The 14,091-nt window shown below is 42.7% G+C and overlaps 1 protein-coding gene across 1 annotated transcript in view; it reads right to left on the bottom strand.

The window, feature by feature from the left end:
• Nucleotides 1-14,091, bottom strand: part of LOC133138709 (membrane-associated guanylate kinase, WW and PDZ domain-containing protein 1-like) — a 65,672-nt gene that overhangs the window by 16,728 nt on the left and 34,853 nt on the right. The window contains exons 13-16 of the mRNA XM_061257679.1: nucleotides 8,496-8,587; nucleotides 4,845-5,037; nucleotides 2,976-3,290; nucleotides 254-457 (exon numbers count right to left, since the gene is read on the bottom strand). Coding sequence (XP_061113663.1) covers nucleotides 254-457; nucleotides 2,976-3,290; nucleotides 4,845-5,037; nucleotides 8,496-8,587 — 804 coding nt within the window. The remainder of the gene's footprint in view (nucleotides 1-253; nucleotides 458-2,975; nucleotides 3,291-4,844; nucleotides 5,038-8,495; nucleotides 8,588-14,091) is intronic.

Here is a 14,091-nt window from a genome sequence, read left to right as displayed (position 1 = left end):
AAGATCCCAGATTTAAGCAACACATATAAACCACTGCACTGAATTCCTGGCAGTTATTACATTAAGACAGTTTGCTGATTCTGTCCACCATACAAATGTATCTAGTTTCTTCTGTAGCCATTCTCTAATAAAGCAAATGCAGGTGAATGAGATGTTCCAGTGCTGAGATAAGCCAACTGGTTCAGGCCAGGCCTGTAAATACGCTCATGAATAACTTGAGAAATTGAGGAAGCAGGGCAGAAGGCGAACTCACCGTCTCCGGGAATTATCCTTAGCGTCACCGTGTTCCCGGCCTCCTTGATCAGGTTGACGATGTCTGAGTGGGACTTGTTGGTGATGGAGCAGCTGTTGACGGCCAAAATGCGGTCTCCGACCTTCAGTTTTCCACAGCGGTCTGCGGGACTCCCTTCGATGATTCGACCGATTTTGTGGGGCATGGCTACGCATGCGTTTCCAGCTTCAGGAACCAGGGGTTTGTGTACGCGAGATTGAGGGAGGCCATTTATTTAGAAAAAGAAACAAGAGGAGGAAATGGGGGAGAGAGGAAAGAAGCTGTTCAGGATTACTTGCTGAACAACAGAACTACACTCTATCAACTTTACTACTTTTAATTGAAAAACACTGCCAAAGATGACCGCTGGAAGCTTTTGTTGACTGGGAATATAACTTCACCAAATGTACTTTAAAATCTAGCATCCTTCTAGAAATACATTCAAATCATCACGCGATGTAGAACTGAGGCCCATTTCATCAAAGCTTCTTGTGCTGTGCAGACTATCAATTCCTCGACATGGCCTGCGTCAATTTCCTCCCGTCTCTTCAGCACATGAATCAATGGGCCGATAACTCTTTGGCACAGCACGGTTGGGTGTTCAGATAATTGAATTTCAGTCCCTGAGACAACACAAGCGAGATGGATTTTTGTTTTTTTTACCACAGTTACCCCTGAAGCTCACCCTCTTCCTATTGACAATCATCTGCCACCTGCGCCACAAAACGCAGACGCGGGCCGTATTTCAAACACATAACGAAAGTGGATTTGGACTATCGTGTTTCATATAGGTTGCCATCTTATCCATTCCATCTACAAAGCAATCTACATTTCCACCATCTTGACTGTAGTTTATAGCTTATAGTTTGTAGTTCATTTTGGAGGTGTATTCTGTCTCTGTGGCAGGGTGCATGTTGCAGTGTTTTTGGCCGTGGCAGCAGGGGTGCAGGCTGCGCGGATCCTCAGACTGTGTGCTTGACATCGTTCCGCTGCGTTCCCCGTTATTTACGGCATCCCTGCGTGGGGCCACCTCCCCCTTCATGCATATTTATGACATCACCTGCATCATCACTGGATGGGGCTTTCATTTACTTACTGACTGTTTCTTATTTATCCGTATTTTTATGCATTTCCACAGAACGGAGAGAAGGCAGAGAGAGATGTCTCAAGGGTGTTCTTGCCATTCTTTTTTTTTTGCTTCCTGGCCTCTCCAGCTTTTACAGTTTTCAATTTTTACAACTTTTAGCAGACACTCTCCTCCATGGCAAACTGTCATGGCAAATAAATATTACATAAATATTGTAATGATTCCGGCAGAGGCCAGTGTGTGGGTGATAGTATCCCCTGGGTGATCCATGGCGGCCATTTTACACTATTAAAGCTCAACACACATCAGACGAGGTCGGATTATTAAGCTAATTAAACTGGGGAAGACCATGTGCTCAGACTGAAAAAGCTGGGTAACTGTTGTAAGCATCACATATTCACAATGACTACCGTGAGTCAGGGCCTCGGTTTAAGTACATGGCTTAAACACTACACACTATACATGTATACAAGCATTATGCTATCATGTGGTGCACATAAGGTGGTTTTAGTATCTGAGCAAAAAGTAAGATGGATTTTTTTGGTCATAGAACGCCTACACTTTAAACACATTGATGACGGAAGCTAGTTGATGTGACTTTGTGTAATGAAAACAGAAAAAAAGATTTTAAATGTAAATATATCCATTGATTTTAACTAAGTTCCACTAAGCAAAGTTAAAGGTAATACTTGTGTTTAAATTATTCAACTCTTTCACCACTTTGGTTTGAACACCACCCTACTGTTTGCTTGGGTCATGACCCAATGCAGTGCACTGTGGATACTTGTGCCAGAATAGCATCCAGTGTTAGCACACTTTGATATTTCATCGAATGTAGTGTCTCATCCGGACACTCTTTTATACAGCTATGGTTTTGGGCATACTAATACTATTTTGACATCCTAAATAGTGAGATAGTATGCAATTTCAAACTTAGCCCACGTCCCCTACAGCAGTGTCCCAGGCACTGCACAGGGGAACTGATTTTCAGCTTGGTCCGTAGGAAAGGGTACCCCCTACTGGTGCACCAACACTATCTCCAGTAGCAACCTAATTCCCTCCCAGACAACAGCTTAGCAGCCATTAGCCAAGACTGAAAATGTGATAATTTACATCAGAGGATGATAATAAAAAAAGATGATACTGATTATGAACAACATTATCTCATATTTTCTATGATAATTATTTCACATACAATCTTGCGCTTGTAAATGTCCACTCTACCGAAACATAAATTATTAAAGCCACTGGTTGGGTAAAGAGTCTTCAGGGCGATTTTCCAAGATCTACTCGGACTGCTGACTGAAAGGAAAAGACAAGAACCTGCTGACAAGAAAAGACTGACCACATTCTGCGTGGATGAACAACACTTCCCAATTAGACCCGGGTCAAACACGTAATTGGATTCAAATACCTTTCTACGCTTTACTGAGCGAGTCTCGTGCATTGGAACCCACGAAAATGTGCAAACCCTACATTCTGCTCAACTTAGTCGGCTCAATTACACCAGGCAAGATCAACCGAGCGCAGAAAAGCAGTTGAGTACAAAGCAATTGCGTATCTGACCCAGGTCTGCACCCAGTACCGGTGCGGAGCGTTCCGGAAGGCCGAGCTCACCGAAGTTGGTCCCCGCTTCGGGCCGGGAGACGGAGGAGACGATGACGAAGCCGAAGCCCTCGTTTTCTCCGCGGCGGATCTCCACGTCGTAGGGCTGGATGGGCGGGACGGCGGTCGCCACGGCGCCCCCGCTCCCCCCGCCCCCCCCGCCCCCGCTGCCGATGCCGCTGGTGCTGCCGCTGCCCGAGCTGACGGTGTTGAGCGAGTTCTGGCTGCCCTGCGGCGTGCGCTTCTCCTCCGTCAGAGACGGCGCCTGGGTGCTGCTGTGGTGCGACGAGGCCGGGGAGGGAGGCACGTCCCCATTACCCTTCGACACTGAGGAAGAGGAGGAGCACAGAACCAACCGTTACCCTTCGACACTGAGGAAGAGGAGGAGCACAGAACCAACCGTTACCCTTCGACACTGAGGAAGAGGGGGAGCACAGAACCAACCGTTACCCTTGGCCCTAAATGCAGTAAATACTCAAATTACACAAAATAGAATTAATTATCCTTCATCGGAAACTGGTCTGGTTCAAATATCAATACATTGTAACATGATATATTGTAACAAATGCACTCATTATGTTGCTGCAACATAGCCTACCCAATAGATAACTGATAGATAACAGACAATGAGAGAATACTATAGCTACTAGCAAATTGATTATCTTACAGCCATGTAAGAGTTATAAAGCAGTCATACCATAAGTTGAATAAACACATTTTTAGCATCTGAAATTGCACTATGCATTATGTGTCAAACGTGCCCAAGCAGCCAAATGTGACAAAAAATTTGGCAACCTTTCAGTTCGATAGTGAAACAGCAATGACAACAGATGAGAACAGTACTGCCACACACGTAATACTTCTCTGCTACATTAAAAATCACAAGAAAGGCCTCTGACAAGCAATACAGCTAAAACCCCATGGGGTTCTGGTTTATTCATTCTAAACATTATTGTTACAAAACACATGCTACTTTCTACACAATCCCAAGGGGAAGATTATGTGGTATTATTCCTGATAGAAGAGCTTTTAAGGCAATTGCATTGTCAGGTAGTGTTTTTCAGTCAGACAGAACAGTCAGCCTTATCTTCAGTTGATGAATTTAGTGCAATCCACAAAGGCAGGGGACCATAACCCCAGTCCATCTGTGTGCTGGTTTTTGTTCAAACCACCTAACTTGGATTCAGCTTTCTGACAGCTCTATAAACTACAATTCAGAGAACACATAGGTACTTAGGATACCCTTGCAGCCTGTGGGTGCAGTCGGTGCTTATACATATATCAGACCAAGCTAATCCAGCTAATTAAATTATTTTTAGCGGTTATGTATTTGCGTTTGAAAATATGTGAACATGCTGTTGATGGTTACGGTCAAAGATTTAAAAACTGTATGAAGATACAACCAACTTAATGTGTCTTTTTTAAACTTTTTTTGACAGTTGTGAAATGCTAATGTTTTAACTGTGCAGCTGAGCTTACTGCCATATCCTCTCTAGTGTAGACTGTGTGCTTTAACTGTGCAGCTGAGTCATATCCTCTCTAGTGTAGGCTGTGTGCTTTAACTGTGCAGCTGAGCGTACTGCCATATCCTCTCTAGTATAGACTGTGTGCTTTAACTGTGCAGCTCAGTCATATCCTCTCTAGTGTAGGCTGTGTGCTTTAACTGTGCAGCTCAGTCATATCCTCTCTAGTGTAGGCTGTGTGCTTTAACTGTGCAGCTGTCTTATCCTCTCTAGTATAGACTGTGCGCTTTAACTGTGCAGCTGAGCTTACGTCCATATCCTCTCTAGTGTAGGCTGTGCGCTTTAACTGTGCAGCTGAGCTTACGTCCATATCCTCTCTAGTGTAGGCTGTGCGCTTTAACTGTGCAGTTGAGCTCACCTCCATATCCGGTCTTGCGGCGCACGGTGAGGTTGACATGGCCCTGTTTGGCAGCCTGCTGCATCAGCTGGACCACCAGCTGGTGTGACTTCCCCACCACGGCCGTGCCGTCCACGCAGATCAGCTCGTCCCCCGACCGAAGACGCCCGTCTTCATCGGCTGCTCCGTACTTCACAATGTGGCCGATGTAAATCTGAACCAAACGGCAGGAGAGTCAGCGGTCACAGCACGGAGACATACACACATTACGGTCCATGTAACTCTGAAACCAAACTTCAGGAGATTCAATGATTAAAACACAAGAACATAAACACAATATGGTCAATGTCAAATCTGATACAACACAGGGAGCAGGCAGTGCTAACAACACAAAAACATTGACATGATATGGTACATGAAAATCTGAAACCACATGAGAAGTCAGTGGCTGCAACAACAAACATACACACAATATGGCTTTTATATATCTGCAACCCAACCTCAGGAGAGTTATTGTGATTACAACCCAAAAACATACACAGATTATGGTCCTCTGAAATGGGGGGACTATGTATAAAAATGCTGTCAATTCCACACAGTGAAACTAAAATAAAAAATCAAACCAAAAAAAATACTCTTTACTAAAAGTTGAAAATCTGCACTTTAGTTTGATTTTGGTTTCTGAAACTAAAGTTGTAGAGCCTAATAAAAAATGCCCCAAAAATGGTCCCTAGACTTACTGTATGTCAAAATCTTCTTTAAAAAGATAGATAGTTTTGTTTTTTGTGAAAGCTTGTTTTTAATAGCTGTCTAAATTAGATCCAGAGAGGACAGCTTTGGTGGGGGCACAGGGTGCTGGTCATCATTTGTCTTAGTTTGGAGAATAGTTGAAGCAGGTCGAAGAAAATGCCAGCCTGCATTTTAGCTGAATGTGCATGGTCAGCACTAAGATCAGCAGTACTAGATTGAATACTATGAACAGTACTAGAATCAGGAATAGGAGCAGTCCAAGAACCAGTACTAGGAACACGCTCCTAGGTCTTACTGATGTGATACTAAAAAGCTACCTTCATTTGCTTAAAAACGCACTGGCAGATTTATGTGGAAAACACATTTGATTTTCTTCAAGAAGCATTTTCCTCATCGTACCGCCTTCATCGGCCAAATTAAGACCATTATTGGGATAAATGCTGTTTTTGTTTTCTGCAAACCGCACTGGCTACAACCACACTACTCTCGCCAAGATTCCTGGAACAGAAACTCATCTAATATAGTATATTCAAAATAACAGGACAAAACAAAAATGTTGGAGCAGTGCTTGATATTTAGGCATCAAACTAGAGACAGATACTAGAGATACAGTGTATCTGCCTAATTAAATTTTTTGTGCCTTTGTTATATTTCCTGAAGCCAGTCAGTTGCTACTGTTTTGTGTCTGATTTGCAAAAATATAGAAAAACTTAACTGCACCACAAAGCAAAATTATTGATATAACCTTCATAGATTTGCCATTGTTCGCTTGTAAGAGTCTTGATTCTGTGCAAAGAGACTGTCAAGAAAACAGCTGTTTCATCTCAAAAAGGCCTGATCTCCCTGAACATTGATTTCAGAGGCTGATGCAAAAACACACATTAGAATTACTCTTGAGAACATTTATAATAATATATGCAAAGAGAAAGTGTGAGCTGCTTGATAAATCTGTTTAACAGACCACTTTAGTGATTACACTCCTAAGTAAGCTCTTAAGAGGTTCATGAAGTGTAATTCTTAAGATGTTTAATACATACAGCCCCTGACCACACTGAGGTATTAATACAGAATATGTTCTACACATTACAGTACAGCATTACATTAAGATAATTTGCTAGACTGTATCCAGAGTGACAAATACCAGTGTTACTCAGGAATACAAAAATGTGAAATCACCATGGCGGCACAGAGGCCCTTTTAGGTTATAATCACTAAGTGTAATATTAACCTAGCAAAGAACGATTTGAATCATAACAAAAGAAGGTATTATTAGACAGCCTATCTTACACATTTATACCTACTGCAACACATTCCACATGGCTGTAGGAAGGTGTTCAGCGCGACATGTATCGGGTGAAACAGGGTGAATTGCTGTTCTCTGAAAAATGTTCAGAGATGGTTAGGGTAGAGTGAGAAATGTGAGGGATAATGTATGTGTGATACAAAACAGGAAGCAGTCTGGCTCTACTGATTTACGGTCATGATGGGAGAGCTTTCAACGCAGCCTGCATGACTCACAAAGCTCTGTACCGTTACTAGAGAATTTCAACAGACAGGAAGTGGCATGACTGCATGCAATTCCATTTAAATTCAGTCGATTCAGCAAATTCATTTAAATTAATTACTTACTTTTTACATTTACATTTTAGGTATTACATTTAAGCAGCAGACATTAAATACAATCCAGCAATACAGCAGGATATTTACTAAAGCAATTACTAAGCCTTGTGCTGTCTTCATATAACGCATGCTCATCGTGTCCACAGGGTCAAAATTGAGCCACCCTCACCTTACCCCCTGGGATAAAGCATCTTCATTGAATTTTAAACCCTAAATCAATATTTTTCTTGTAGGAACAGCCTGTCACTCATCAATAAATCGTTGAATAACCGTTTTCCTCTCTCACAGTCCAGAGAGACTGTATTTCTCCCGTCTATCATACACATTATAATTGATTTTTTGCTTTTAACTTTGATTTTGACTTCGATTTTATAACTGCAGAGTCAAAAAAGACTCACAAGAGTCTTTGCACAAAAAAAAGGGCAAGGTTTACCTTTTTGCAATGTAGTCACTATGGCCATAAAAAACACAAAATGTCATACTGAAAATGTTGGAGTTTTCACTGCTGTTAAACTCAGGATACGGTCATTTTTGACCCTGAGGATAACACAGGGGTTAAGTATCTCGCTTTCGGGTGCTGAACAGCAGTGCTCCACTTGAGAGCCGACAACCCTTTAGAGCTGCAAGCTATAGTTCCCTACCCATTAGGTTGCACTTCATTAAATAACTTGAATTAAAAACTTCCTATAGAAAATGCTTTGAATCATCAGAATTGGAACAGCCCAAGAACTGTCTATTCAGAAGACACAGATGGTAACTGACCATCAGAAGTTGGGTTATGGGTACAAAAAAATACATACATAAACGCTTAAACATACCATTTAGCACTGTAAGGGAAGTAATAAAAAGGCGTGGAATGGTTGGAATGGTTGTAAACTTGCCAGGAAGAGGATGCAAGTGCATATTATCCCCACGGACAGCAAGGGAGATAGTGAGGGAGACCAGAAGTAACCCAAGAGTTTAAGAATCACAGAGATTTGTTGTGTCTTGGGGTCACCAAGTCCACCAAAAAATGGCACCTACATACCAGAAAACTCTTGCGTAGGGTGGCATGAAGACACAAATTATAGGACAATACCCAGGGTTGTCATCTCCGCCAGGGGTTGTTGTGTCAAATACAAAATGACAGGGGTGTACCAGTGTCAAATACAAAATGACAGGGGTGCACCAGTGTCAAATACAAAATGACAGGGGTGCACCGGTGTCAAATACAACATGACAGAATATACACAGGAAGTGACAAATACAGCACATATGTAAGAGCATACGTGTGCTTGTGGAGGGATCATAGCTGTGACTCACCGGCTCTCCTGCCTCATTTCCTCCAAGAATTCGGAATCCAAACCCTGTATCCTTCCGCCACAGGAAGATGTCCTGCTCCTGGGAATCGGGCACTATAAAAGAGGGAAACACCTCAATCAACACATCTGCTCTCTGACACTATAAACGGGTAAAACACCTCAATCAACACATCTGCTCTCTAGCACTATAAACGGGTAAAACACCTTAATCAACACATCTGCTCTCTGACACTATAAACGGGTGAAACACCTCAATCAACACATCTGCTCTCTAGCACTATAAACGGGTGAAACACCTCAATCAACACATCTGCTCTCTGACACGATAAACAGGTAAAACACCACAATCAACACATCTGTTCTCTGACACTATAAACAAGTAAAACACCTCAATCAACACATCTGTTCTCTGGCACTATAAACAAGTAAAACACCTCAATCAACACATCTGCTCTCTGACACGATAAACGGGTAAAACACCTCAATCAACACATCTGCTCTCTGACAATATAAACGGGGAAAACACCTCAATCAACACATCTGTTCTCTGGCACTATAAACAAGTAAAACACCTCAATCAACACATCTGCTCTCTGACACGATAAACGGGTAAAACACCTCAATCAACACATCTGCTCTCTGACACGATAAACGGGTAAAACACCTCAATCAACACATCTGTTCTCTGGCACAATAAATGCAATGTGATGGAATATGATAATTGACTCCATACACACATAAATATTTCATGAAAACTGTATCACTTATGAGAAATTGACCCCAAAATCACTTTTTATCTATTACATTTTGGTAAGATAGCTAGCTAGCAACACTTCTCTGCAGACCACAGCATTAGAAACCACAGCATTATAAACTTAGAGCGAAACCATAATTATGTTATGTAAACAGTAATGGTGGTACGGGTGCAGTCTGTGGTGGCGCCAGGTATTCTGGGGTAAGCAGTGAAAAGCTGCATGTCCGGGCAGAGTCAAATCAGCGGCTGGATAAAATCGCAATAATTGGGCTGCTGAGCAGCCATCTTGTTAAAGCACTGCTCAAGTGCACGGGTGGGCCCCACAGTCTGGTATTGAATCCCGATGGAGCCAGTACTGATTGTGGCTAGCAGCCCTGTAGAGCAGGGATCAGCAACTCATGGTGCCCGAGAGCTGTGAACTGCTGGTTTCCCACCCTCCCTTTACCTGGGAGTCAGTCTGGCTAATGAGTAGGACTGGAATGACTGCATCTCATTATGTAATAGAGACCCCAACTGGTCAAGAGGCAAGTATGCTGGTTGAGCTCCATACATTTATGAAATTAATTATTCAGGCTAACATCTATGCAAGCCAGACTTGACAAAAGTAGTGTGATAAGAAGTGCTAGCTGGTCTTCAGCTGCTGTAGCCTGTTCGCTTAGAGCACAGGTGTCAAACTCCAGTCCTGGAGAGCCACAGTGCCTGCTGGTTTTCGGGTTGTTCCCGGCACCTGTGGTCATTAATTGGCTAAATAATCCACACACCTTGTTGCCAAGGCCTTAATTGACAGCTGATTGAAAGGCAACCACAAAAACCCGCAGACACTGCGGCCCCCTGGGAATTCAGTTTGACACCCCTGGCTTAGAGTTTTGACGCGTTGTGTGTTCAAAGATGCTCTTCTGCATAGCACTGTTGTAATGTGAGTTAATTTGTGTTATTGTCACCTTCCTGTCAGCTTTGACCAGTCTCAATAACAATGCATTTTTGCCTACAACTTTTCCTCACTGGATGTTTTTTATTTTTCGCACCATTATCTGCGTGAAAATCCCAGGAGATCAGCAGTTCAGAGATACTCAAACCACCCTGTCTGGCACCAACAATCATTCCACGGTCAAAGTCACTTAGATCACATTTCTCCCCCATTCTGACATTTGGTCTGAAAAACAGCTGAACCTCTTGACCATGTCTACATGCTTTTATGCATTTAGTTGCTGCCACATGATTGGCTGATGAAATATTTGCATTAACAAGCTGGTGTACAACCCTCCCAAATAAAGTTTTCACTGAGTGTAGCTATTATTATTCAGGTAATAGTTATGGTGGAAACAGTCCAAATAGCTTATGTTTGTTTTCTTAATGATCAAAGGGTCAAAGGTACATCTATGACGGCCAGCATTTTAACAGAATGGAATGGAATGGAATTCCAATATTACCAGTGGTTTTCATTGTTCCAATTAAAGCAATGTATTACAGCTATCAGACCTGTTTTCTTTAGTCAAAATTGTAGATGTTTTAAGGTGAACACCAGCAGACCCTGCAGCTCCACAGGAGCGAGGGCGTTCCCCCGAGACCAGGGGCCAGGCTGCAGCATGGGCTCCAGGAGCAGCTAGGTCCTCCACGCAGCGAGGACATGGCAGATAATTGGCAAAATCACGACCAGCTGGCAGAACAAATGATTCTCCTGCCATGTACAAAATGTCTGCCAAGGGGGGCCCAGCATGGCTAATCTCTGCACCAATCGTCAGGCCCATTTCACTCTTGGCATGGACTCATCGTGCAGGAGGTGCTAAACTGCACATTTGCTGTGGACTCCTGTCGTCCCCGTCTTATCCTCTCAAAAAATGCCCTCACACTAGTTTTTAAAATGACCTGATGCCCTGACAGAGCAAACTTGGATATTAATTCAGGGACGGACATTATATAATTATCTCCACCATGACTGTATGTGACTAGTAGAAACGGGGATACAAAAACAGTCAACAGAAGCACTCTAAAGGCTCATTCATGCTGATTCATTCGGTAAAGTGTCGTACATCAAAAGTGTCTACAGACAAAACTGTGTCCGATGACGTATTGCCTTTATAGTTCAGCGACAGTGCACATTGTTAGTATACATGCCAGCTCCACAAAGCCATCAATTTTGCTAGCTAGCTATGTAAACAAACCATCTTCATTCATAAAAGGTAGCCTTGTACACTAGTATCCTCGCCATGGCAACATTTTGTCATAATTTCTACCAATCACGGCTGTGCGTCACTGACGGGCCTCTGTGTCCTTACACAAATCTGTAGGTAGAGGACAGCCTTCGACCCTTTTGGGTTAACATTGTCAAATGGGCAAAATATGAGATTCTCTGTCTCTGACCATCAGACTTGGGTTAAATACATAATTGTCAAATACTTTTATATGCTTTACTGAGCTTGTATGGTGTATCAGAACCTATGAAATACTCTCAAAAAGTGCAAGCCCCACATTGGTTGGCTCAACTGCAATTGCACCAGGTAAGATCAATCGAGCAAAGAAAAGTATTTGAATCCAAACCAATTACGTATTTTACCCAGGCTTGCTGAAATGTGAATCAAAGCACACTGATACTGGTGTGGCAGAACACCAACTGCCAAATTCACAAAGATCTCCTGTATTCACTCTACAAGCTGCAGAGCTGCGAAGTAGTAGCCATTTCACAAATGCACCAAAGCGAACAACCTGAAATAAGTAACAGGAAACATTAATTTAATCGCATGCCTACTGTGTTTGAGCTCTCACAAAAGACAGAGAAGGCTGATGTTGCTTTGATAGCAATTAATGAGTTTAACATTAATGAGTTATGCCCTGGGAGTCAGGGTGTCAAAATGCTAACGCAGCAATGCATTAGGTCTTAGTGTTTATGAGCCAAACCAAAGAGGACAGCAGACAGCCAATGAAAAATGACCACTCAGCTTCCCGGTAGTGCATTCAGCTCCAGAAGGATTTGGCACAAAATGGAGGGACGGTGCCAAAGCGGACTGCGGCCAGGGTTCACACAGGGATAGGCAACATTTCAAATGCATGCATTTCATGTCTTTGTTTGTATCAAACCAGGGTCAAATACGTAATTGTTTTGGATTATCCTTGTCTACGCTTTACTGGCTTTGTCTGGTGTATTGGTACATTTAGAATACTCTCAAAAAAGGCAAACCCCGCCTTCTGGTCCTCTCGGTTGGCTCAGTTACAGCAGGCCACAATTCAGTTTCACTGAAGCACAAGGCCTTCTTCACTCTTAAAGCCAACACCATTACAACAGTTGGATTTGTGTGTATCCAGAATATGTGGCTGTCCTCTTACAGCCAATTCATAAAATGCTGAATATATGACAATGTGCGTTTAGGTCACGTTTCTCAGACATTGACATCACATCCTATCCGATTCTAAACATCTCCTGCACACTTATCATAGGTGGTTATTCGTCAGTAGGATATTACCAACAGGAGAAATCGTGCTGGAACACAAACTTTCAAATCTGAAAAAGGCAGAATCTAAATTATATAGAATACTTGTCGATGTCTTGAGCTCAGATCGGATTTGGTAAATCATACAGATGTCACATGAAAGGACAAGTGTAAATGAGGTCCAAGTTTTCACACCGATTCATGTGATACTTCTAATATCCCACAACAAGAGGAGCAGGTGGTATTTTCACTGTCAAGCTTTTGACTTTATGAATCATCTTAATGACATACAATTATAAAAGGGAAGTGGCACTGACAATAATTCCGGTTGTCATGGTAACACACACACACAAAAAAACCCCCAATAACTAATATTTATGAGGCGGAAACCGCTCTAGCAGGACAATGCCTGTTCGTTCTATCAAATCCCACAAAATCCACAGCAACTTTTATGAGTCTTGAGCATTACAGAAGTTATAGAAGATCACCATGGTGCACTATAAATATGACCTGCAGGGGAACCCTTAAGTCCTGAGTATTAACAGCTAGACAATACCGGGTTTTGTTTCTGAGGCTCATTTCCTGGTCTTGTTGAGATGCACTGCTCACTAGCGCCACTGCGGCTAGCTCCAGTATAGGTGCTTTCAGTGTAACTCATTGGTAAGTTTTCCCATGGGCTGATTTTCTTTGTTAAATAGACGACTTTCATATAGCACATTTTATCCAAAGCACTTGACTATTCTGGAACAATTGGGGGTTAGGTGTCTTGTTCAAGGATACTTCGACACACCCCGCTAACGTTGCCACGCAGGTTCTTGAAGTTATTGTGTTATGAGGACAATAGAGTAATACTTTGTGGATGACAAGTCACTCTCTCATTTCATGCCCTCATAAGAGCTTCCTGTTTGCCGACTGCTCAGTCTCCAAATTGTACACCATGGACTTTAGACTTCACTTCTGTGGTTTCAAAACACTTTTCACAAGCCTGTGGGTAGTCAATGGGTGACACTTGGTCAATATTGTTTCTACAGTCTATGGCAGGGATGGGAAAGTGGGCCGTAGCTGTTTCTGGATTTCAGACCAACTTCTGCTCTTAATTATGTAATTAGCCCAATCATTTATATCATCTGTCATTTATAGCCAGTCATGTTTGTGTCTTGTACCATTTGTAATTTTACAAGTGAATCGTTCATGGTGCATATGGCCAATTAGCTGATTGAGCCTGGGCGGCTGATGGCAGCAAAATCCTGCACACACACCGGCCCTCCAGGACTGGAGTTAGACCTGCACACACACACCGGCCCTCCAGGACTGGAGTTAAACCTGCACACACACACCGGCCCTCCAGGACTGGAGTTAGACCTGCATACACACCGGCCCTCCAGGACTGGAGTTAGACCTGCATACACACCAGCCCT

The sequence above is a fragment of the Conger conger genome, chromosome 10, assembly GCF_963514075.1.
Source record: "Conger conger chromosome 10, fConCon1.1, whole genome shotgun sequence".
In the NCBI taxonomy this organism is placed as follows: domain Eukaryota; kingdom Metazoa; phylum Chordata; class Actinopteri; order Anguilliformes; family Congridae; genus Conger; species Conger conger.
This window is presented reverse-complemented; position numbering and strand designations above follow the sequence as displayed.